The sequence below is a fragment of the Oryzias latipes genome, chromosome 12, assembly GCF_053564925.1.
Source record: "Oryzias latipes strain Hd-rR chromosome 12, Olatipes_Hd-rR_3.1".
Lineage (NCBI taxonomy): Eukaryota > Metazoa > Chordata > Actinopteri > Beloniformes > Adrianichthyidae > Oryzias > Oryzias latipes.
Genome location: NC_136248.1, coordinates 23,675,354 through 23,701,355, shown reverse-complemented (window position 1 = coordinate 23,701,355; position 26,002 = coordinate 23,675,354). Strand labels below are relative to the sequence as shown.

At 38.6% G+C, this 26,002-nt stretch overlaps 1 protein-coding gene and 1 long non-coding RNA gene across 3 annotated transcripts; one reads left to right on the top strand and one right to left on the bottom strand.

The window, feature by feature from the left end:
* Positions 1-214: 214 nt before the first annotated feature.
* LOC110016053 (uncharacterized) lies at positions 215-12,376 on the bottom strand. Its single transcript, XR_002291315.2, has 3 exons — positions 12,235-12,376; positions 7,481-7,524; positions 215-633 (listed from the first exon to the last, which is right to left on the bottom strand). It is a non-coding gene; the product is annotated as an uncharacterized LOC110016053 (long non-coding RNA).
* On the top strand, positions 12,091-24,755 carry snca (synuclein, alpha (non A4 component of amyloid precursor)). 2 transcript variants are annotated; one of them, XM_004074583.5, is made up of 6 exons: positions 12,091-12,405; positions 12,727-12,883; positions 12,993-13,022; positions 14,186-14,328; positions 21,224-21,295; positions 21,836-24,755. In XM_004074583.5, the coding sequence occupies exons 2-6, from the start codon at positions 12,763-12,765 to the stop codon at positions 21,851-21,853; spliced, it is 384 nt and encodes a 127-aa protein (XP_004074631.1). In that variant the 5' UTR covers positions 12,091-12,405; positions 12,727-12,762; the 3' UTR covers positions 21,854-24,755. The 2 variants fall into 2 exon arrangements, with proteins under 2 accessions (XP_004074631.1, NP_001292336.1); NM_001305407.1 differs by lacking the exon at positions 12,091-12,405 and having other exon boundaries at positions 12,763-12,883; positions 21,836-21,853.
* Positions 24,756-26,002: the final 1,247 nt, after the last annotated feature.

Here is a 26,002-nt window from a genome sequence, read left to right as displayed (position 1 = left end):
CACACACACTAGCATGTGCACTTCAAATGATATCATGTAATAGGTGGCTGTAGCACCTCATGTTTTGAGGTTAATGCATGCGGTCTGGAGCCATGGCAGATGTTCTGTGACGACCTACAGGGATTTGTGGCAAAAAAAAACTGAACATTAACTATACTCTTATTCAGGTTTTGACATATAAGTTCAAAGTTAAGAAAACAAGTGAGACATACTGTTGGTGTTGTGCAGCAGCACGCTAAGTTGTATTGGAAACCACAGATATATGGCTTTATCTCACAAAACACAGGAAAATATGTACTCCACTGCAATCCCAACATGCCTCGGGGTGTAAAAAGATTTCAGTCAAACTCCAAATGCAACTGTAAACAAGTGTCTTTGGCCTCTCAGCAACATTGTTAAATGGGGTGTTAACCTGGAGATGGATGGCTGTTGGTCCGCTCTTTTGTTTCCTAGAACTTAATTGAAATGTTTTGAGGACGACATCCTCTGCTGCTTCGGTTCCTACGGTTGTCCTCTTGATCCGTCTCAAACAGAAACCAGCTGCGGCTCTCCAGCTGTATATACTGTACGATGAAACATCCATCAAACTGTCCCCTTCCCTCTCAAACTCCACCAGGTCCCTTTGAACTTATCCTTGTAGACAGAGAAAGAAAAACATTTTTAAAAGTCTCGCAGTGCAAGTAAATTCTGCTCAAGAGCCGCTATCAGCCATGCAGACAGTTGATACACGCACGTGTATTGTTAGTTTGTGCAGATTTCTTAAGAGTTTGAAAGCACAGAACAGCTGTTGAGTAGAAGCGAACTTTCACCTGATAGTTTTGAGGCAATACAACATTTTTTTCTTTTTGTCAAAGCTGCTTTATCTATTTTCATTTGTTTAAAGCTTTTGACTCCAGCATTCAGCCTTGAGTCTGTTTAAAACAGTCATTTAGAAGGTAAGCTGCTCTCATTGGTTCACTCTTCCCCAATCTCTTTCTGACTGCTTCTGGGGGATGCCCCGCCCCCAGCGACCATAGAAACACTCAGGAGAGGTGGGAGATTTGTACAGATGAAGCGTCATCTTACGTCTTAGTCACAACTACACTTACGGGTGCCAGCTCTCTGTGGGTGAAAAATGGGCAAAACAGGTGGCCCTCGTGAATATCAAGGTTGGTGTGCCTGTAGAATTCAAATGTTCGCGCACATTTTGCTACGGGCTTGCTGCAAGTATCAGGTCGTAGCAAATACCTATGCACTCCGCATGGGTGAAGAACGAAAGAGTGCCCTCCTGACGTGCAGACCGAATGACAGACATTAGGAAATCAGACAATCAGAGCCTTTTCAGAATGGCTTGTCATTACTCAGTAGTCAGTGGCATTTTGTTTTCTTTTATTCATTGTTTTTCATTCCTATCTGTTTTTATGTATTTCATTGTGCCCTCTTTTATTTTATGCTGTTCTTCCCTTTTTTCCCTTTAATTTGTCTCTTGTTAAACTTTCTTTTTGTGGTATAGCACTTTGATTCCCTCAAGGAGTTATAAAGTGCTGCATAAATAAAGCTTCATTCGTTCAATCAGAGTGTAGTTTGTGTGGACGTCCTACAAGAGTCCTACGGACACTTATGTATCACGTGGACACCCTGTTCATGCAGCATTTGTGCACGGTCAGTACACACCTCACTAATAACTTAAGGCGCCTTATCACAGCATCCCCCATCCATCATAAATGTGTGTACGAATACATCACACACGACAATGGTACGTTCCATTTTCACGATGTCCCTTTAAATGAGTGCTTTTCACAAAATAAGGAAAAGCAGCTGTTTCTATGGGAGAGGTAAAGAGAACAAAAATGACTGATAGTTCCCAACAATTTAACCTGTTTTTTCAGCAAATTCCTGTCTGGTAAAAAAAAAACACTACCAAGTTTAGTAAACAGCTTTGTTTTTTTGTAACATAATTACCATAAAATCAAACTGCTAGTTTGGAAATTATTCTGATGAATTCATGAAGTTATGGCAGAATACCCCTTGTGCTATCCTAGGCACTTTAACATTGGAAGTTGGGTCATCTAGACCCACTAGACAGTGCGCTGAACCTTTTTTCTTCAATGATTTGTGAACCTCACTGGTGTCCATGGATTACATGAAATCTTTCCACCTTTATCCACCTTTGTCATGGTAGGGAGAACACGTCAAAGTAAGGGTGGGGTCATGTAAGATAGCACAAGGGTTACTGTAGAGTAGTGGAGGTTTTGGAAAACAGTGTCGCCAAGGGAAATAGAGAATTATTGATCTATTTTTGTAAACATGCACCTCGTAGTGAGCAGTTTAGGAATCTGTCATTTTAAGGATGGATTTATTTATTTATTTTCTTGTGGGTTTATGGGTTACATCAAAGATGTACACACAAAGGTGAAAATTCAATTTCCGTTTCCCCACAGCTCAAATTCTCACTTTGTCATAGGAAATAGTTTTTATTGTACTGTAAGTGTGGAAAGAATTTAAGGCTTTTGATCTTTTTGTGATTCATCAAAATCAGGGAAATTTGTACGGTTTTTGGACTTTGAGGGTGTTATTCAAGTGTTTTTGCACAAATTCCTTCTACTTTTATCTTTGTTTTAGTCTTCCTCGGCCCAAATGAAAATACTATTTTTCACCCTTCGTGGGGAAACATCTCTTTATCTCTTTTTTCCCTTTTGAGGACAGATATAATTTATTAGGAAAATCGGATGAGGACCTTTACTTCATGCCGTTTCTTTAGATGAGGATGAAAACTTCCTCTTTTAGAGCATCCAGCTAAATCTCCAAAACCCAATAATGCAAAGTAAAATTGTGAGCAAAATTCAAAAAGGCGTTATTGTACCTACACTTACAATCTGCAGATTGTTTGGAGCAAAAAAAAAAAAAAGAGCTTTTCCCACGCAAACAGAAAAAATACTGGCTTGTATTTGAATGTACTGTTGCAGCCTGTAGTGTTTGGCTCATCTGATGACAGACTGCTTGTCCATAGTGACAGAGAAAACTCAAACATGTTATGTTGAAGTTATCACACAATCTGACTCTGAGCACTCCCTGTTTTCACAGGTGGGTTTTCCGATGAGTCACCCAGAGTTTCTGCACATTCCTAGAGTTTCCCTTCTAGATTTTGGTAGATGTGGCACAGATCTGATAAGATCATAAGATGGATTTAGGATGTTTTTATATATTTACTTAATGCGGTTTCATGACATACTTTTGTTTTAAAGATTTGAAGTGATAATCTGAGTCATCAGGGAAGAATTTTTTGTGTTTTTAAGATTTTAAGGGGAAGAAATCAACAGCTTTAAATTGTTTGGGCAATGTTATGTTCAAATGTAGTTGTTTTTTCATGCTACACAAAAATTGAAGTGTGGAATTATTTAGCTGCATCACAACTCAAATATTTCAAAAAGGCTTTTTGCTTTCTATGGTCCCCAAAGTGCAGGTCAGGATCCCCAAGCTGCCATTTGTTGTTGTGCTTCTGCAGCAAACTGCAAACGTGCCTCCTGCTCAGACTGCGAACAGTCCCGGGGAGATGGAGGACAACAATCTGTTGCTGCAGAAGCACAACAACAAATTCAGATCCATACTTCATTATATTTCCACTTGATAATAATAATAATGAATTGTATTTATATGGCGCCTTTCTAGACACCAAAGGTCGCCTAACAGAAACAAAACAATTAAATACAATTAAAAGAATAAAACATTAGTTAAAAAACAAAACGTTTGACGACAACAACTAAGGTCTTATACATGTTTTTGTGGCTCATTCGATGATCTTTTAAATGCCATAAGTGTTAAGATTACCAGTGTTAGAGAAATGACTTGGCCATAACTGCAAACGTGAAGATCAGTTCAATCGAAGGGAACTCCTGCCAGGAATGCAGCCCTGTAGGATATTTTGGGAGCAAGTGGCGACATCTAGTGTTTGTGAACAATACCAATTGTGATCATGAAAAGTATGAGCAGTAAAATGTTCTACTCGTCTTTCCCAAAATGAAAAACTAATTACAGCCATGACCCGTACAGTTTTTAGATTTATAAAATTTTTCTCCCCGTGCATGCGTTGGTTTTCTCCAGCTTCCTCCCTGCGTCCAGAAACATGCTTCATAGGTTAAATGGCTACTCTAAATTGTCCCTAGGTGTGAACGTGAGCGTGCACTGGTGTGTGATTTGTGGCCCTGCGACAGACTGGCGACCTGTCCAGGATGTCGGGATAGGCTCAGAAACGTACAAAACATGTTTAGAAAGATGAATGAATCAACGCAAAGACTTGGGGAATCCCAAACAATTGAAACAACTGATTTTTTTTTCCTGAGAACACAGGGGGGAAAGAAAATAGTGTCAAAGTTATAATTGTGGAAAATTAGGTCTTTTATTGCACTTAAAACAACACTTTGAAATTATTTACAGGAAAATATTTCACTTGAAAATGCAGCAAGAGACAAGATTGTCCTAAAATAAAAGCATGGACTCATATTTTATGTTTTAAGTGAATAAAAATATATTTTAACATATCATATTGTGGAACAAAAGACTGAGGCTTAAAGCAAAAAGTAGTTTATTTAAGTGTACTACAAATAGTTCATGCTAAAAATGAGGCAGCATAATTATAGTTTAATTTGAATCTACTATAAATACAATTTTTAATGTTCCACTTTAGTCTGAAGAAGTATTCCGTATACTTCGTATCCTACATGCACATGGGCGGTAGCGTACTTATACTCACTTACAGTATATTTTAAAAAAAGTAAACATCTATTGGTATATCTTTTGGAAAGAGTCATGTACAAAACTCAATTTGGAGATTTTCAATTCAACATGACCTTCTTGTTTTAAGAGTTTTTCTTCCACCAAATTCCTAGAGAGTTGATTAGAGCAGAAATAATCATTGGATTAATTTGAAGGTGTTGCAGCAACCAAACGTCTCAGGCGCTGCAGTGTGTGACAACAGAGAACAGGTTTGTGAGATTTTGTGAAGCTTGAATGAAACTGTCGTTGGGCTGCAGGGTGTGCAGACCAAAACTGGCAGCTTTTAAAGAGAGGTTGCACAAAATTACTTTCATCTGTTCAGCCCATCATTAACTCCCTTAGTCATCATCACTTGGATTCCTCCAGATCAGTTCGTGGAATCTAACAAATCACTGTTGCAAAGGTTAACCAGCCTAACCTTGTTTGTGTATTGAAGACATTTGGGTGGAAAAACTGCGTTAAAACCTTTCAAAAATGGGTTTAGAGCTTGTGTTATGTACAAAATGTGAGTTATAGTTAAAGTTTTTCTTGAACATAGCTCAGGCAGAAAAGGAGAACATTTTTTGGGCTCTGATAAGAGCAAAAAATAAAGTTCAACAAAAGATTTGTGACATCTTCAATGGAATTGTGGGTAAATTAGTTCTATAGCAAGGAATCCTTCATGATTCTTTCAAATGACCGATCTTCATGTTCATCAATATAAAGAAGAGCAATACCTGTCACCCCTTGACCTTTTTCAGCTGCACCCACTTTCACATCAATCAATGCCTGAGCAGTGAGTGACTCAGCTAAAGTCGGCACTCCTCCACAGTCTGCCAAGTGTCTGATGATTCAGCAAACAGGCAAGGTCCAGAAAACGCAGGGAGAGGGAGGTTTGACGTGGCCGATGTGTCATCAAAAGGAAAAATATTTTAAAGACGAACGGTTCAAATTCTGATCATTGGAAAAGTACCTGATAAGATGTCTGTTTAAGAGGAATCTTACATGGACAGACGGTCAAGGGTGCCATCAGAAATCCTCAAATGTTCTAAATCTATCTTAATGTAGCAAACCGCCACATCCCCCAGCGTGACAGTAAGACGTGTGACAAGGAGCACCTTCTCAAAAAGAAATGTCGTCTTTAAATGTAAACATGATTTTTACAGTCATCTGTACACAACAGCTTCAATAGTACCCCCCCCCCCCCAGACCCTTGGAGTTAAGGTATGTCACAGAAAAATGGAAAACTAACAATGTAATCTAATTAGTTTTCATGTAATGTGATTACTTTGACAGCAATTTAATTACTATCACAGTATTTGATAAATTTTAATAGAATTGTATTACCTTCAATGGAACTTAATTACTTTTGGTGTGGTCAATTACTCTTAAATAAATCCCTAAAGGAATACAACATTTTTTTCTGAATTTTAAGAAACCTACACAAGAAAAGTTTGGTGCAGATCTATTATAACTAATTCTAATTCATCCATGTGGGAACAGAATTCTTGCAGTACTCAAAAAAACTTTGAGGCAGAATGAGGTGAGCTGGCTTCTCATCTTTTCTTGTGCAGGTCAGTGGGTTCAAACTGCTTTAGCGCATGCGCTGCAGTAGGGGGCACTGTGTAACAGGAAATGAATTCATCTGTGGTTTTCCACCATAAATAATTGTTGCATTAATTTTTTGTTGTTGATATTTGCCTCCTAGCTAAAACGACCTTATTCATTGTTAATATGTTTTAAAACATCTATGAAGTTTTTAATTTTTTAAAAATATTTGTCATTGTTAGATGTGTCATATTGCTTGATAGTTACGAATCAATTACAGACCAACAACCACTTTTCTAAATTATATTATTCTTATTTTTAAACTATAACCGTTATCTATTATGTAAGGAACAATGCCTGATCAACTGTCCATTATCAGAAATCAATGTAGGAAATAAGCAAATTCTATTATTATCTGCACACCTAAAAGGGCATTGTCCCACTTATACAATGGCCGCTAAGAAAAAAGTAAATATTTAATATATTTTTAGTGCTTTAATGTTGCTATTTTAAGTTTAAATCCCTTTTTTTATATTTATGTGACAGAACTTAATAAAGCCACTTTTATGTCGTATTTTGATCATTTAGTTCGCCACGATGTCACAAATATCAATGAAAATACCTTTTTTTTTTTGAAAAAAATGTACGTTTATAAACTGAATGTAAAGGGAGATCAGAGCATCAGCTCCAATAGATACACTGAGGAGAAAAACCTTGTGAGTCTTGAAACATAATTACCTTAGTAATTTTTATTTTAACATTTCAAAATAAAAATATCTGATTGCTAAAAATGTGCACTTTTCTTAATAATATGAAATACATTATTTTAGTTTACAGTCACTGCAGAATTTGATCACATCATAGATCCTCTGCAGATTATTCCTTTAGAATTCCAAATAATGAGATTTAAAATATGGATTTCAGATTAACCCTTGTGCTATCATAGGCACTTTGACATTGGGAGTTGGGTCATCTAGACCCACTAGATTTGTGATGATTTGTGATCTTCACTGGTGTCCATGGATTACATGAAATCCTCTTCACATTTACCCACCTTTGTCATGGTAAGGAGAACACGTCAATGGTCATCTTGACCCCATAGGATAGCACAAAGGTTAAAAAACATCATTGTGTCAAAAGCTCTCGGGTTTGGTGCCACAAGAAAATTTAAAATAAAAAACAGATCCATGAATGTCCTCACCTGGCTTTGCCTGCTTGTTTGTCGTCCAGCAGATGGCGCCATATCTGGAAAAGTAATTCTGTTATTAACCATTGACAGGTGGATGTTCTGTTTACACCAGCCTGACCCACAAAAAATGCCAAAGATTGACTCTAGAAACAACTTTCTGCTCCACTCTGGGGTAATTAGGGGCTGTAAGCTCGCGGGGGAATATGTTACAACCCGTTACAGATCAGGTAGTGACAGACTACGTAACCAGATGGATGATGAAATGGGGTGGGCTTACTTTGCACAACAGAAGCTCTGCAGAAACTAAGTCCAACAAAACAACACATGTTTTTGGATTTTGGCTAAAAATTACAGAACCATAAGTTAAAGACCACTGGGAACGCTCTTAGAAAAGATCAGAAGATGATCGGAGTGGGACTTAATTTTACGCCAAAAACAAACACATTTATAGTCTTGTTTCAAAGATCCTTTAAAGTATGTTAATCTATAATATAGATTTCCTACTTATGACACCTGTGGAGTGTAGGAATGTATCACAGAATCAGTTTTCATTTTAGTAAAACTCAAATTTTCTTGAAGGAGTGTTTTTTCTTTCTTGAGTGGCAGGTGTGTGGAATCAATAAATGTTACTTTTTCAGGGCCAAATGACGTTTTTGGAAAATTGTTGAGTTGGGAAGCAAATTCTGGTCAGTTTGTCCTTCCACCAATTCAGGCTTCATTTTAGCAGTGCTGAATCCAGGGGATAATGTGACAGCAGAGATTATGTGTTGGTTCAATTTGAGATCTGATCAAACTGAAACAACCTAATGCAAAAAAATCCACACTTACACAGAATGGGAAATGAGAAATAAAGCAACATAGATTGAAATAAATATTGAAACTAGATTGAAAATAAGTTAGTTTTTGGTGTAAAATCTGACTTTTTCACATGATAACATTGTTCCCTTTTACAACCAGCCTCCTCCTTTTGAGGAACTGCAACACCTTTTTTTTTAATCACATCTTTGCTTCACGGAGGCACTCGCATGAACATTAAAGGTTTACATTACATTAAAGGTTAATCAAAAGTCCTTTAAGGAAAGATACATATCAGATGAACCATGAGTCAAAAGTTATTGTCACATGGCTCTCATGAAGGAGTCAGTCAGCTTCATTTACCAGAGCTCTTGCTGCCACAGCAGCTCAGCAGCACGCTCAGTAATGAGTCTGCTTGTCCCTCATAGTCGCTGATAGATGACACGGAGGTGTAATGGCTCTGCTCTGCAGCATCTGACTGACACCACAGCAGAACTGGGATGTTCTATGAACCCAGCTCAAACATTTCCATGGGACTGTTGTGTAATAAACGGCTAAATTCCTGTTATTTATGATTATCAATTTAAAAATGTCGTTAAATACACAAAGAGTGTGGGTTTTTTCCCTCTTTCTGCAGAGATAATGTACTTTGTGGTTGAATCAATACAAACATATGAAGCCTATAAATCCTGGTTATAAATGTGAAGCTGTGAGGATTTTGTTTTAAAAAACAAGTATGGCTGTCCGTGAGGAAAGTAAAGATTCATGCTGAAATAACATATGTTCATAACTGTATGATGATATTGTGATTAATACACACAGAGGAGTCATGACAGTCGTGAGTGTTCAAATACAAGGCCTAGCTGCCTTCATGGCAACACCATAAACAGAACGTCTCCGCTTTCTGTTGAACATAAACAACCCAACATTTGTCCTGCAGAATCTTTAAGTTTGGCCTGCTAAGGGACAGAAAAGAAAAGATTAAATCCAATCTGACGTAGGATTTCAGGCTTTTAACGTTTCCATGGCAACGTACTTCAAATCCATCCTTCCTTTATTCTGTTCAGAGCCACAGATGGTTCGGAGCCTGCTTCCCCACCACCACCCTCCCTCCCCCCTAAACACAGAGGGGGCAAGTTCAGCATTCACAAACCATGACAGGGCTGTGATCAGTTTGTGGCCACACAATGAATGCTCACACTCTGACCCACAGCCAATTTGGACAAAAATACCGTAAAAACACAACCAGGAAGACTCTGTTTTAGGTTTCACTTACGATCTAAAAACGACATACAACTTCTGCACTAAATGGTGCAACAATCAAAAACTCAAAGAAATGTGTTCAAATCCAGGATTAAATATGTTAGAGTCAAAGTTTACAGTATTAATATTTAGCAGAAAGAGGAGAATGAAAAGCAGGAAATAAACCTGTTTCTAATCTCATGCTATGGTTTGAGTTACGTAGAGCAGTTTAGGTATGCCATGAAGTAGACCTTAAAAAAATAAATGAATAAAGTGGTGCAGTAATTAGGAATAAGGTATTATAAAACTTTAAGGTCATAATTTATTCAATTTTTTCCCATTTTTTTTGTAATTGTTTACAACTGTACATTTTTTCCATATTTTGTGGCTGATTGATTACTGTGTGCCTGCCTCTTTTGGGTCGTATGGATCCCTGTTTTTTTGGCTTTTTTTTTTATTGTGTTGGGACAATTATATACTTTTTTTGCTTTAAACTTTTGTGTTTTGTCATAACCTTGCAAAACAACGACTGGCTGGTTCTTGAGTTTACCTGTTGAGCAAACCCGTTACTAAAAAAAATAGCCAATGAGGTGACTTAAGGTTTTTTTTTTCCTTGTATCCACCCAAGCATCACCTATCTTCGCTAATGTCTCATGAAACTAGCATTTTTAAAAACGTTTTCCAAAAAAGGAAGTAAACATTGACAAGTTACCATAAAAGGTATAGACATTTATTTTATTACAGTTACAAGAAAACCATGAAGGACACGAGTACAGCTGTCCTAATGTTTATCTGTAACTTTGCCTAAAATATTTGTGTATCAGGTTTTGATAACACACAAATGATTAATAATAGGTTAAAATGAAACCTGCGTTTTAGGTCTACATCAGTGAAGTCGGCTACTTATTAACACTCGCTGGTAAATGAGCAGCGGGTTGCAAAAACACGGCTCTGAGACGAATACATTGGCTCTACTAATAAATGTTTTAGATGGAGTTCACACGAAATCTCTTCTTGTTTTTAAACTAGACCAAACTGGAGAAATCTCCAGAAAGGGGGCCAAAGGGGTTCAATAACATTTTGAGTGACACTAATGGGTGAATAAACAGTGAAAATGACACGTTTACCAATTCCGTTTTTTTTTTTTTTTTTTTTTTTTTTTAATAAACAGACTGCAAGTTTGTTTTTTGTGTAAATTTATAGGCAGTAGTCATGGAGAAATGACTCCCTCCGATTATCTAGTGGCCATATTTGTAACTCCAGCTTTTGGTACTTGAGGTTGAACTAAAATTTCAGGAAAAGAATGTGAGAAATACAACACAATTATGTAAGGGTTAATGGCCGACAACGTATGCATTATCACTTTATAACGCACGCCGTGGAAGCCTTCGCGTCAGACGGTTGCTCCGCGAAGTGGGTTAAAAAGTGATAATGCACACTTCGAAGGCCATTAACTTGCTTATACCATGGTCACTTCCAAAAGAAATAAATAGTAACCAGTTTTTAGTCCTTAATTTTTGTTTTGTTTTTTCAATTTTGGATCGCTTTTCTCACAAAAAGCTAACTATTTGTTACGTAACAAATAGTCGGCGTCTCGACGCACCACTGCTGCAGTCAAGATTCGGCGCTATAAAGCGATATGCTGATCTTTCCGATGGGTTAATTCATTTTATGAGGGTTTTTTCGTAGTTAAGATGTGACTTAAAGAAGGATTAAAAGATATTATTTTTAAATAGAAATGTTAAATCCTTTAAATGTAAACATCTAAAAGGAAATTGTCAAGTTGAAAAGCAAAAATAATTCACTCTTAGCAGCAACTTTCACATTCATAGTCATCTGTAGAGGAATTGCTGTCACTCACAGGATTCAGCTTTGTGAAAATAAGGCCTGCTAAGTGACAGGTAATAAGTGACAGAATGGATCAGTCCAGGTAAGAATTAGGAAAACAGCAATTGATTGATTGATGGAGCCAGTGCTGCTTTAGTCTTTAACCGGGTTCTCTTAACAACCAGCAGATCCTGATCTCATGACCTCAGGGACCTTTTATGTTGTTTTTAAAGTCTAACTCTGATTATCTTTCGAGTTATAAGTTAAAAGTGTTCCAAGCGGTCTTCCAAATCAAAGAATCTTTGTCATTTTCTACAACATAGTTTCTGCAGTGCAGCAGAAATTCATTAGGAATTCATCTCTAAATTGTGGGCGGGACTTTAGGTGAGAGAAACCCCGCCCCCCTTCCCATCCACATTGTAGAGCAGGGAGCTTGTTGCCGCCCAGCATATTTTTTATGTCACAAATAAGCTGTCTGCTCCTGATTCACAAAAATTTGAATAAAGAAAAACTCAGAAATGCTATTTTAAGTTTATTTTCTTTATGTCTCCACCATCAGAAAAAAGCCACAGAACATGTTAAAAACACCAATTTTCTTTTTAGTGGCTCCTTTAGGACAGAAGTGATAAATAAGTGTCACTGATACACTCCCGTTTGTAACCATGGAAACCTACAAGGTTGTTTTTTTTACTATACTAAGACTTCTAGTTACCTTAAATGTAAAAGAAAAGAAAGCATCCTAGCTTTTGTAAGTTTCCCGCAGTAATTACAGAGCCATCAGCCTTAATTGGTGGCTTGCTTTTAAGGAGGACTCCGGGAGCACGCTCAGCGGCTACGTAATCCGCGCGCGCGCGCTCCTTCTCCATCATCTCCGTCAGTGGCGTGGGAGGCGTCTGTCAAACCTGCGGAGCGTCAGTACGTCCTCTCCGGCTCCGTCGGTCCGTGTGGAGGACACTACGCTCATCGCCTTCAGAGCAGCCGAAGTTTGGAGACGATCCGCGGGCTTCAGCCGGGGATTTGGTCGCTGGAAGGTTCTGTGCGTTCTCGTCTGAGGAGGAAGTTGGATCAAACAGGTGCGTGAATTCTGAAACATAACAGTTTTGCTCTGTAAAAAAAACACGCATTATAATTAAATTCTAGGTTTTCCCCTCCCCGTATGAATTATTTTTAAGCTTAAAGGCATTCATAATTTTTTCCCCCATCATCCTAGTTGTAGCCATTCCTACAGGTGGGATTTAGAGGAGAGCGGAGCTGCTCCAGGGAATATTCCCACCAACATTTCTTGGTTGAAACCTGGGAAAGGGAGGGGGAGAGGGGTGGTGGCATGGTGTGGTAATACCGATGCTAATCATTTACCCCATCTGCCCCAAACCATCGTTTTGCGCCCCTTGCAGCCGCGCGTGCGCCGATCCCGAGCCATCCACGCCGCCATGGACGCGTTAATGAAGGGTTTCTCCAAAGCCAAGGACGGAGTCGTGGCAGCGGCGGAGAAAACCAAGCAGGGAGTGACTGGAGCGGCCGAGATGACAAAGGATGGGGTCATGTATGTCGGTGGGTTCTCAATGACTGCTCCAGAACTGTCAGTGCTGCCCCCCCCCCCCCCCCCCCCCCCCCACCTCGAAATCTGAATCCTAACTGAGCTTTCTTGTATTTTTTTCAGGCACTAAAACAAAAGATGGTGTTTCCACAGGTAACAGCACATTCCCATTCTCATTTTTGTGTTTATTTTGACATCCCAAAGAGTAAAAAAATAATTTCTCAACAGCTTTTTAAAAATATATATAAACGACTCTGCAGGTAAAGAACCAAGTCAAGCTGCAGAGAAGCCGCAGGGAGCTGGATGCTATAGTAATCATCCAGGGAGATGACTGTATGGTTTCCTATATGCCACCTGCACGTAAACAAAGTGCTTATGAAAATTGGATTGCTGGGCGATTAGCAGATCAAATGTGTGGTAATGTCCTGTCAGCGGACTGAGGTTGATGATCTGATAATCAGCTCGAGTGAGGCCCCCTTCTTAAGAGTTTGCCTGATCAGCTCCCTCTGCTTTAATGCCAGTGTGATCCGCTCAACAAATAATGATGAATAAAGAGGTTGCGTGTCTAGCAGGCTAGTCTGAAAGACCCACTCTAAAGAAAATTATGTTTTTTGGTGTTTTTAACATGTTCTTGTGGCATTTTCTGACCATGGAGACCAAATATTTAATCTCAGAAACTCTGAATTGCATTTCAGAGTATTTCTTTATTATGTGAATCAGGAGCAGACAGCTTATTTGCTCGCCATTTTTATTGCACCGGTAATGTTAGGTTGGGGGTGTGAGGGGCTGTAAGCTAGCAGGAGAGCGTGTAAACAGATAGCTCAGTTATGGGTGACAGGAAGAGGGGCGGAGTTGCTTGCACCAACTTAAAAGGGGAAAAATATGTAAATGTAACCTCGATGCTTCAATCTAAAACTCGGATCAGACAGTAAAAGTTTCTGCAATTTAAAAATTAACAACACACTAATTACAAAAACAGTTGGTGGAAGAAAGTTGGAAGTTCCTCCAGATATTTTAATGTCCGGTTTTATAACCCTATGGGCAAAAAACAGCAACAAAAAACGGATAAACAAATTTTGTTGCTTCAGGACACATCAGCAGCAAAAAGCTATGTAAGAAGGAACATCCTGGAAATTAGTCCTTAAAGAGGATCACCACATTTCTAAATTGGCCTGGAGGGTTTGGTATCCGGCATGGCGGGATCTGTGGCGTGTTAGTGTCTGCTATCCTCACAGGAGTTGAGGCTCCGCAGAGATGAAGCCTCTTTAATTGTTCTCAATTCTTTTCTGTTCTCCGTCCTGCGTTCGTCCCTACAGTTGCAGGTAAAACTGTGTCTGGAGTCTCTCATGTAGGCGGAGCTATGGTCACCGGGGTAACCGCCGTGGCCCAGAAAACTGTGGAGGGTGCCGGTAACATTGCTGCCGCCACTGGATTGGTCAAGAGGGATCCGGCAAAACAAGTAAGAAAGAGACTTTTGATGGAATAAATTCTTCCAGTGAAGGTCCGGTTTCTGGTCTGGTCTCTGGTCCGGTCTAGGAAACTGCTTTAAAAGAGTTTATGTATCATTTATCTGGCTGACTGGACCAGTACCAGCTAAAATGTGTTCCTCATGTTCCAACCAGACATGCCGAGATGGCCTCCTGTTCCCCATTTTGGCTTTCAATTCGATTATTTAGTTTGACCTTTTTTCTTAGAGCGAGGTAATCTGTATTGACCAGACCCCTAAATCAGATTAAAACCACATCAGAGGAGCTTGTCATGACAAATCACTGCATCACTTTTCTTAAACAAAAGCTGAGCCGAAGCGCAGAAGCCGTGCAAGGAAAGGCAGGTCCGCCATCACGGCTGCCACCGGACGAAGGCGCGTGACTCGCTGTCATCTGTTGCTAATCAAACGTCCTTCGTGGTTTGATAGGTTGCGAGTCTGGATGCTGCTTCTTTAATCAGACGTTTTAGCTGTTTGCTGATCTGAAGAAGTCAAGTGTGTAAATTAAGCTGCAGTGATGTGAGAGAACCAAAGGATTCAGCTCTGAAAGGGTTTAGAACTCCTGTCAATTTACAGTCAAAGCAAGTGTTCAAAAAGACAAAAAAACAACAAATACTTTCAAATTTCCCCCCTAATGTTCACCATAAGGCCAATCATTTATCAACTGACTATCTGGTATTTTGTTATATTACATTATAAAGTTTAAACTCTTTCATTTTCGGCTTTGTGGTCATTATTGAAGAGATTTAACCATTTCAATCCTTAACATCATGTTAACATGATTTAACCAGCCTTCATTAATTTACTGCAGAGGCTTTAGTTCATGAATGGCCTCATGTTTTATGTAAATTATTCATACTCCAGAGTCAGTATTTCGGGGGGGGGGGGGGGGGGGGGGGGGTACAGTAGGGATAATAACAACTAGTAAAAGAGCTTAATAATTACAGTGGACTGTAAAGACCACTGTAAATCGTCAGTTGGCAGGGTCAGTTTGTTGTTTTCAATGTTTTTATTGTTAAGATTGAGTGAGTTGTTCTTTCCTTTTTTTTTACTTTTTTTTCATGTTCTAATTTTGTTTATGTAAAGTGTGCTATGTAATTCTTTACATAGCACAGTTTATTCTAGTTCTAAACTGACCAATCAGATGCCTCCGTAGAAAGTAAGTAAGGGGTTCGAAACGTTTGATTGAGAGATTCTCCCCAGCCTGTTGTCAATGGTAGGGGTGTGGACTTCTAACAAGCTCCTTCCTGATTGGTGAAAGTGGTTGCCACGGAAACATTGATTCACACTGACTCCAATCAACCACTTACTGACTAAGTCCTCTGGCTCCAACATGGCGCAAAATATGGCAGCTGAATTGACTACATTTTGTTGTACCCGGAAGTTAGCCATGACATGACTCTCGCTCGATCCAGTTCTCATTTACAGTCAATGGTGTGGACTAAGACAAAAAAAAGCCAAATTCTTCCCCTACCCCTACAGCTTATTCCTACCCCTCCAATTGAAGGACCATTTGTAGGGGTAGTGTTGTCCGAAATTGTTTTTTCAAGAGCTAACCCTTGCGGTGGAGGGCATTCCACGGCACAGGAGAAGCGCTTTTCTTCACGTGGGTGTGCTCTGAAGTACAGGAATTTACATTTAGATGTAAGTAATAACGTGTTGTTTTAGCATGACCTTGTAAAACCGATGCTGTTATATATTTCCAAGCACTAGCAGCTCCGTGCTACCTTAGCTCACCGACTATTGATGATGTCATCGAGTGGGAGAGACGTCCAAATTCGAAGACACAATTTTTCCATAACTCTCCGTTTGGAGGTCTAAATGTAGAGGTAGGAAGAAGCCGTAGGGGTAGGGGAAGAATTCGGAATCTCAAGAATTCTCAAGACATTCACACAGGCTTCTACTAGCATAACTACTGTATGAATGTGTTTGGCGCCTCTCACTTCCCTCCAGGAGTGGCACTGTGACGCCTGATAACGTCAGCATAAACTCCGCCTACAGTAACCCTTTACACAGACGTTTGGTGGACCCCTAGACGCCCTGTGGGAGGGGGGATCGTCACCGTACATCCAACATGGTTTAGGAAACACGTCACTTGGTTGGTCTTTGTTGGAGTTATGAGTGAAGAAATAACAGCTCCAAAGAAAAGGCTATTGAATGAATCCCATTTATATAAGAGAAGTAGAGCATGGCTTGAGGGTCTGAAGAAGCGCAAACAGAACCCAACGATTTATGAGAATGGAGAACAATAATCTGACATAAACAAAGACTGCATTTCAATGCAAACACCTCAAATTAAGTTTAAAAGTGGAAGAGTAGTGATATAGAAAACAGCTGTATGAAATTTGTTTTTATATTACTGCAATTTAACATTTTGTTTTATACATTTTCATGTTTTTCTTTAAATCAGCAATGGAGGTAAAAGCATCAAGAGTCTTTTTTCCCTTTACGCATCAAGCAATGTTTGCATGCACACAGTTCCATACGTCTTACCTTTTTTTTATTAACTTGCATTAGAATTTGTCCATAAAGCACCACAGTGAGATTTGTTGAAATTATAAAGCCACAGATTGTGATATACTTCAGCTCTGCACATCCTTTAATGAAGAAGCTCCGAGCTAACTGTACCATGTCAAAATAACCTTCCAACCTTGAACCATTTGTCATCACTTCTGGAATCACTTTGTGTTCCTTCAGTAAAATGAAAGCTGTTACGTGGTGTTAGCTTTCTAGTGTTCTTCATCAGTCAGTCTGGCCTTCGTTTGTCAAAGGACAAGGGGGAGGCAAAGGCAGTCTACTGTAGAACACAATTTATGGAAGAACAATTTAGGGCTGAGTGAAACATGAAAAATGACAACCTGTTTGTCCGCCCAAAAGAGCTTTTCTTTTTGCTTTTCTTTCTCGTGGGTTTGGAGTAATCGGGGCCAGAGCACACACAACACATAAGTGTACTTATTTTAGTTATATACTATTAATTATAATCTCATTGTTTTATTTTTTTTAGAATGCACTGACATCTAGTGGCAAAGTTGTAGATTCCACCTCAAATGTATTAAAATTGGTCACATTTACTTTTTTCGACTTCACAAAAAACACTATGATGTTCGAGGAAAACTGAAAATATTTTACAGTAACAGCAACTGAAATAGGGTGTTCCCTTTATTGCTGGAGTGTCGTTCTAAAAACACACAGCGAGAGGTGAAATCCGCCGAGTACTCATGTTTAATTTTAATTTAACAATTATTGTAGATGTTTTAAGGCTGTAAAAGCCCTTACTACACACTTTAGACGCTTTTTCCAGTCAAAAAGGAACATTTTCACACTTTTCCCTCTTGTTTAATCTTTAAACATCGGAGATGTCGTTGGCGACTCCTACATTACACACGCTCCTTGACATACCATAAATCTTTATCCCTTTACGCCAGGGGTGTCAGAATCCAGTTCTTGAGGGCCGATGTCCAACATGTTTTCCAACCAACCTGTCAGTGAAGCTACCTATTGGGCAAACACACCTGTTCCAGGTAATCAGCATCAGATAAGGGAGGATTTCTGGAAAACAAGCAGCAGGCCGGCCCTTGAGACCTGGATTTTGACGCCCCTGGTTTAGCGATCAAGGTACATCAGCTGATTCTGATGCGGAGAAAAGTGGCGCTCTTCATATCGGCTTTGCAAAGCCGCAGCTCTTCATTATTGTAAAATGTTGCATATCAGCACAAAGCTGTTTTTCTCCGCAACAATATTTGCTGGAACTCCATTAATTGCATAAACGGTTGAAGAGTTACGGTAGTCCAAAGAATGTCGTCACTGGAGCCGCAGCTCTGGTGTCAAAGTTCAAATCTTTGTTGAAAAATTAGTTCATTTTTACAGAATAAAACCAAAGATCTGTTAACGATCGAAGATTTGGAAAGCTGGACGCTTTCTGTACAGGAGGCGTGGCATGGAAGGGACTGATTGACAGTAGTTTACAGCCAATCAGCATGCAGAACTCAATGCACTGATAAAGAAGCATGCACAATTGCACAAAATAAAATCTGCGAGACTGCAAAACAGCAACGGAACCAGTAAAATCTTACAGAGGAAAACATCTCAATTATTTTTTTCCCCCTCATCATTGAGCATCCACTGTTTATGTACCTGGATTAATTAAGGTTTCTGAATTGATGAACAGCTAATTCTTAGGGGGACCTAAACTCGTCTGTAATTAGCCTCCGAATTCTCGTAAGCAACGGAGCCAACCAGCTCATTTTAAACTGCAGCACAGTAAAAATGTTTGTAGTGCCGAGTCGACCCTTCACCAAATTAGCACAAAGGAATGCAGGAAAGCTTTTGTGTAGAGTGCATTTATTCACGTGCACCCATTTCAATGACACAATGATTCATTAATGAAATTAAATTAGTAAAGCAGTGCCAACGAAATCCATAAGATTTTCATTTGTTGGTCTATAGATGTGGAAATCTGGCTATCGTGTCACGGTGATGGTAAATCATTCAACCATATGAGAGCATGAGCACACACTGATGCATGCTTGGAGACAAAAACAATCATTTAAAACACCTGAACTAATGAGTAAACCTCGTTTTCAGGCAGCTCCGTGCCAGCCTCCTCACAAATGTTGATTTAAAAATATTGAAATATTGAGAAAGTCCTTGAGTGACTGTCCCCAAACGCCGTGGAGCAAACAGACGGCCCGGCGAGATGCTTCACCTTGATTAATCTTCTCATTTTCACCGTTTCATCCGCTGCCGGAAACGGCGGCAAGGTCGGAAAGGGAGAAGTACGGGAAAACAACTGTCAGATAGAGAAATCAGGCGGAATTGGAGGTGAGGGAGTTGAAAGAATAAAAATTAGATTACAGGTCTTATTGCTCAAATTATTGCAGAGGCTGGTAATAAAAAAGAAACTGTTTGTGCCAAGAATTGTCTCTAAAACGATGCGAGGCACTGCTGTCATCTCCTTTTTGGGCTGTGTTTTGCTTAAATATTTGGAAAAATAGAAGATAGAAGAAAATGATTTTTCAATGGGGCACAGACTTTTCCGCCCGGTGAGGTGATGACGCTTTGAAGGGTTATTTTCAGAAAGAACAGGCTTAAAGTTCCACAGTTTGTCTGCGAACACCTCCCATCCTCCAAAGGAAGAAGGTCGGTTCAATGCCACAGTGTGATCAAGGCGAGACAGCTGAGACGTCACTCGTGCTTTTCATTAGCGCTTCGTGTCTTCCCTCTTTTGAGCAGCTGCTGCTCTCTGACAGCTGATCAGAAGGACTGCTATGAAACCAGGGATTCTTGAAATGATCTAATGGGAAATTAAACAGATTTTTGGTCAAATAGGATCAAATATGCATAGAAATCAGCATAAAAAATATTAGTGTTTGCTGTCAGAGATATTTTGCATGTACTGTATTTCCGATTTTTCAAATGTCAGCAGTTTTAGGGGTTTATAATGTCTGGAAAAGACAACCTGCAGTTCATTGAGAGAGTAAATCTTAATTGTGTCAACTGGACTTCTTCGTCCACATACATGTTTATTTTAAACCCTACTCGCACACTGAAGAAAAACCAGGCCACGTTAAGGACCACATTCCAAAGCACAAGAGGACAGTCCAGGCACTGAAACCAACACATGAGAAGCGACACCTCAGGACTCGAGCCAGCAGATTATAGTCATTTCAAGGACAAAATACGCTCATTCGAGGTCAAAATGTGACAAAGAAGACAGCTTGTGTGAGAAAGACGGTAATGAATGAATGAATTCGTGCTTAATCTGAGAAGCTCTTTGTGAACAGAAATGGTGAATTCAAGACAAAATCTAGGTCTTATTTAGAACGCTGTGGACGGGCAAGTCACCCTGGGGATCCAATGATAAATTAATGAAATGGAGCCACCTGAGACTCCACATCTGCTCTTACTACCAACTTTAATTTAGACTGAAGAAGGAACTAAACTTTCTGAATTCTACAAGAAGTCCAGTTTGACCTTATTAAGTTCTAAGATAAATGGAGACCTTTTATCAACTCGCTGTAGAAATGCTTTCTGTAAAGAAAAACACAAACAAAGCTGCTTATTTTAAGTTCCAGTCCTGTAAAAGTCGGATTGTTGATTCTCTCAGTTTTTAACACTCAATAGTCTCTGCACTCTTAACAACATTTTTTTAATGTATGCAAAAAAAAAGATTGTAACGTTTGCTTACTTTATTTTAACTGCACAAAGACTTCTTGTAACTATAAATGTGATTTCTGGAGGAAGAAGTTGTGTTTTTGACCGACTCCAACACAAAAAAAAAAAAAAATCAACATTTAAATCAACGTTTGTTTCTTCTTTACGAGTGTTTCAATCCCTTTCAGGGTTAAAATGACTGAAGATTAAAGGTAGGAAAATAGGAAATAAAAACAACATTCATGTCATGAAAACCATAAATATTTTACAATTTTCAAAGAACTCATTAAACCCTATTAGAATGATGAACCGCTACTGTTCTTGGTAGCCATTTTAAAGATACGTAGATAACAAAAATGTCATTAAGTAAGAGCTGAATCAAAACATCTGATTAATGGGAGGGAATTATGATTTATTGATCCATCATAAGACCTTGATCTTTTCCCTCAGCAGATATTCCAACAGTCATTTTATTCATGTGAAGAACAAACAATTTCACTAAATGCAAACCAAAATCCAGAGGAATTTCAAAAAATGATGTATTTAGCTGTGTTTATATGAAGAATCCCTTCTTCCAAAGACTTCTACAAACACAGAAACAGCCTGAATTTGAGGGTAAATAAAAAAATACAATAACATCTCTTTTTCCCTGCAGATAAGAAATATGGTGGATTATAAAATACAACAAAAGACGGATTTTATCTTTGTTTTTCAGAGTGACGACGCCTCAGCGGTACAGAATGCACTAGAGTCACCTGTTGATACTGATCCTGCTGAGGCTACAGAGGTAAACGCACACACATACATGGACGCACACACACACACACAAACAAACACCCCTCCTGCTGTCAAACTCCATTGTCTGTCATCCACCCGCTGAAGGTCAAGCTCACCTCTATACAGTGGATGCAGTTTCTCTCGTCACACCGAACTAAAACGATAAAATGTGACTTTACCTAAACCAACCTTATTTTGTTTTAATTTTAAATAAAAACACCTGTTTTGTATTTTACAATGTGCATTTGTAAGCACTAAAGATGATAAAATAAGGGATTAAAAACCTTTTTTTTGCTTTTCTAAACTGCCAAAATATGAAAGTGAAGGAGAAATTTTTATTTTAATAATGTCTCCTAGGCAGAATTGTTTTGTGAATCTGTTCAATAATTGCAGAAGTAAGAAAAAGAAATGAAGGTCTAAGAAGTGTGTTAGAGGTGAATAGTGAGTACGCTGTTTGCAGCCAAAGCCCATTAATAAATGATTGTAACGGGTGGAGTGATGGCCGGTGTTACATTCTCAGCACGCCTCCCCCTGTTCCTCTCCTTCTCAGGAAGACAGCGATGACTGATTGGCTCCAGAGCGTCTCAATCAAAAACCGAAGACCGAAACATTCCATGTCGCACTGCCAAGTCCCGTCGTGCCTCGCTTTGGGTCTGTCATGGAGTCTGTGCGTGAAGTCTCTGTGTTGCTGCTGGTATCGTTCTGTTTGTCTGTTGGTTCTAGCTGTTGTAGAGACTGGGAGACGGTGCTTCTGTGTGTGGGTGGGTGGAGGTGTGTGTGTCCGTTTGTCTCTGTATGTGAGTCCTTTGTCCCTAAAAGTGAGAAAATCCGATGGGGAAGTGGGATTTAGCTTAGCAGTTCTGAATCAAATATGTTATTTTAATTTGTTTTAATGATTGATTTCAGTTAAAATTCCCTCAAATGCTCCATTTATCAATATAATCCAGGTAAATGACTGCATCTTTGATTCCTGTTTAGATTAACAGAAAAAGATTATATATTGAAGATATAAAAGTTTTATAACAACCAAAGTCACTTATTTGGCAGTTTCATTGGAAGTTATACAAATTATCTAATATAGGAAGTTCTGACAAAATCCTGGTAATTTTTAATTTTTTCAATAAAATGGAACAACTGATAGCTATTCTCTGGAAAGAAAAGCATTTTCTTATGCCAAACAGCAGGGGGCGTGATGCAAAAATGTGCTATAATCATACACAAAAAGATTTTAAAAAATGCATTTTCAGGTTTTAGTTGGGTTTGATTCAGGAGTAATTCATAGTTTATGAAAAAAAGTTGTTAAAAATCGATCAGAAGCAGCCCTGGAGCGAGCAGAAGAGCGCCCAAAATGTACCCGTCTGTGTTGCAAAGCAGACCAAGCTGCACTGTCAGGAAGTGGCAGGAACAGTGGCAAAAAAAATAAATAAAACAAAACACAAAGTTGCGTTACTTCAGGGAATTCACACACACACACACACCCAGTATCAGCTCTTTCCTCCATCTTGCCTTCTGTGCCTCGTGTCTCTTGGCTATGAAAGGATTTGAAACAGCACACCAGCAGTTCAAATTTAAAGGAAGTGATGTACAGGGTTACAGCCGTGCCAACATTTTGTTTGCATATGCACAAGGGAAGCTGAACATGTGACGAAGCATTTATCTCTGCTTCAGCTGCGATGAAGCTAGTGTCAAACGTTTGATCGTCAGTTAAATTCTTCCTGACTTTGTGGTTCCAGGTGGATTTTGAATCTAAATTCATTCCGTATGCTAAGCAGAAGAGATGATAAACTTCACAGGTAAAGTTTGAGTCAAGAAATTACAATAAACTGTGGATGTACCGGGACCATTCCAATGTTTATGCTGGCAGTGTTTACATGGGGTTCTAGCTACACCAAAAAGTCCTATTGCTACTTTAACATTTTTGATAGAGTTGACAAAGTAATATAGTTTAAATATTGACGAATGCTATGTCAGTTTTTTATTATATAGAGAAAAAGGGGATTAAGTTAGCCTTCCAGAACCTAGAACCAAACTGTACCATCTTTAAGAACTTGCCTTCTGTTTTGTATGCAACTGAATATTATGACATGAATACGCTTAACGAGACATTCTTAAATGCAATTTTAACATACGGTGTCGTTACCCGATGCTAGCACAGTTGGAAGAGGCTTGGTGTGAAATGTCAAAGCAGTGCATTCAATTCAATTCAATTTAATTCAATTTTATTTGTTTAGCCCAAATTCACAACAACAGTCGTCTCAATGGGCTTTCGTATAGGTCATTGAAAAAGTTAAACATAAAATCAAAAGGATCATGAATACATAGAATTCAATAGGAAAATACTAAATTGAACTAATAAACTGACTAAGCCAAACTGGACATCCCTGCCCTTAGACGCTGTAAGGAAAAACTCCTAAAAGAAAACGGATTCCGGAAAAAACGAAGAAACCTCAGGGGTGCCCATATATCCCAAATCTTGCTCTAGACTTTTCCTTTCTATTCCGATACATAAACGACTTGCCGTCGTATAATTCCGTCACAAACCACAATAATTCATTTCTCCTTCGTGATCATGTTTACAACAGTTGGTACTTTGGTGTTTGGAATAGGACGCCACCCACACATCATGTCCAAATCTGAGTCCCTGATTGGTCAAAGTTCAGCGTTTGCGCAATTTAGCAGTCAAAAGTTTAACTAGTTCAACTACTAGCGCAAATTCATTGAATGCCCGATTTGTATGTAGAGCCCGTGACCGTACTTCAAAATCTAAGTAGCGGAAGCGCGAAACATGAAAAAATGTGCGTTGGCATAGACGATTTTGTGAAAGTGGTCGCTGGAAGACGCGTTTCAGAGCCTGGTATGAACTTAGCAGAAGGACTTTTGGATTTTTGGTTAAATTGTCGAAAACATATGCAGACAAAACCTAAACTCAACACCTACTTCATTCATGTCGTGGATGATTTCCATTTGGAAAGTGTGTCTCTATGAGCGGAGTAAAAACATAATAAATGCTTTGCAACAAGTATAAAGAAGCACACAAAAGAACATGTTTAGTATTGCAGAAAACACTCGAATTAAAAGATTTACAAAGAGAAACAGTGTTTGGTCTTAAGTGAAAGAAGGTTTCAGGGAATTTCCCCTCAAAGATGATGAAACAACATGTGTGTGTGTGTGTGTGTGTGTGCGTGTGTTTGTGTCTTTTGTCAGCTACGTGGCTATAACAGTAACCTAATCATGAAAAAACACCACAATCTACAAACACCTAAGTGTCTCTATATAAGTAAAGAGTTACATGGTTTTTAATTTTTTTGGACACTGATGTTCTCTGTTCTTTCTGCACAATGTCTCTTCTTTTATGCGATGGACTATGATGTGCTAAGCTATCTGTGAATTCCTATTGTATTTTCTAGCATGTAATATTTTATTCATGAATTTATTTGGACTTAAATGTTGAATAAATTATACAAGTGTGAGTCGCGTAAAATTCTTATTTTTCCTGTTCATGTGTTTTTTCCACTATTTTCTATTTTTATTTTTGTAAATTTGGGCATTTTACTCACATTTCTATAGATTTCTGTGGTCTAGTATAGAAACTTGAATCTGCCACAAAAAAGACTAAACTTATTTACTAAAGAATACATGGCGAGTATTGATTATTTTGTTTTTTAAGCTAAATAAACACATATTATCAAATTAAAAAAAATATTTCAAAAACAGATACAATCTTAAGTTCACAGGAGAAAGATCTGTTTAATTTGGTTGCACTACCTTGGATGGCCACTTGAGGCTCACTAAAGAAAACTAGTGACTATAGAAAATCCAAATGTTAAAAGTTTAAATTTAATTTTATAGAGGCTAACGAGGAACCAAGTGTTTGATCATCTCAACGTTTTATTTAAAAATGTTTTGGTTATTTGTGTGTAAATGATAGTAGCATCTTGTTGCCATCTCTAAAAAAACTAGAGCAAATCCATGATGTAGAAAAATAAGTCCAGTATTATAGAATGAAACCAAAGATCAGTTAGCGATCGAAGATTTATGTAGATTTGATAAACTAATGCATTCTGTAAAGGATATGTGGGACAGAGGAGATTGATTGACAAGGTCTACAGCCAATCAGGATACAGAACACAACGCACTGTAAAAGAAAATCCTGATACCAGGGAAAGGTGAACTGCAATGTAGCTTAGGGACCACTGCAATTCACAAATACCTATTAGCCAGACGCTAATGGAATTTGAAGGTTGTTAAATGCTTTAATAAACTTCCTTAGCTTTGCTTTTATGGGTAAAAAATTTTTTAATAGAAATGTTGGGATCGCAGGTTTTCATCTCTTTTAGCGCAAAGAAACAGCAAAAGAAAAGTCAACACTTTAGACAACATAGATGCCATATATGGACCTAAACCAAAAAAGAAAAAGTTTTGTCCGGTCAGTTGTGTTCGTCACTATAAATCTGCATCAGTGCAGCAAAGAGCACCAAGTTTGACACATGTCCCCACAAAGCATATTACCGTCATGAGCTGCCAAGTGGCACCAACATGGGATTAGTATCACCTAGGGGGAACCAGTAAATAAAAACATACACACCAAACCCGAAAAAAGGAAAAAACAAAACAAAAAGAAAAGCCAAAATTTAAGAGATGTTAAGATGCTTATTGATTTATACTCCAAGCTATGAAATTGATTTTGACTGAACACAATTTGATTCATTTTTTAAAT

Excerpts from the sequence above, each read along its gene's own strand:
- snca (XM_004074583.5), top strand. The coding sequence starts at position 12,763 with ATGGACGCGTTAATGAAGGGTTTCTCCAAAGCCAAGGACGGAGTCGTG. Across the intron at positions 12,884-12,992 it reads GGATGGGGTCATGTATGTCG|GCACTAAAACAAAAGATGGT; the intron begins GTGGGTTCTCAA and ends TATTTTTTTCAG. Across the intron at positions 13,023-14,185 it reads AAAAGATGGTGTTTCCACAG|TTGCAGGTAAAACTGTGTCT; the intron begins GTAACAGCACAT and ends TCGTCCCTACAG.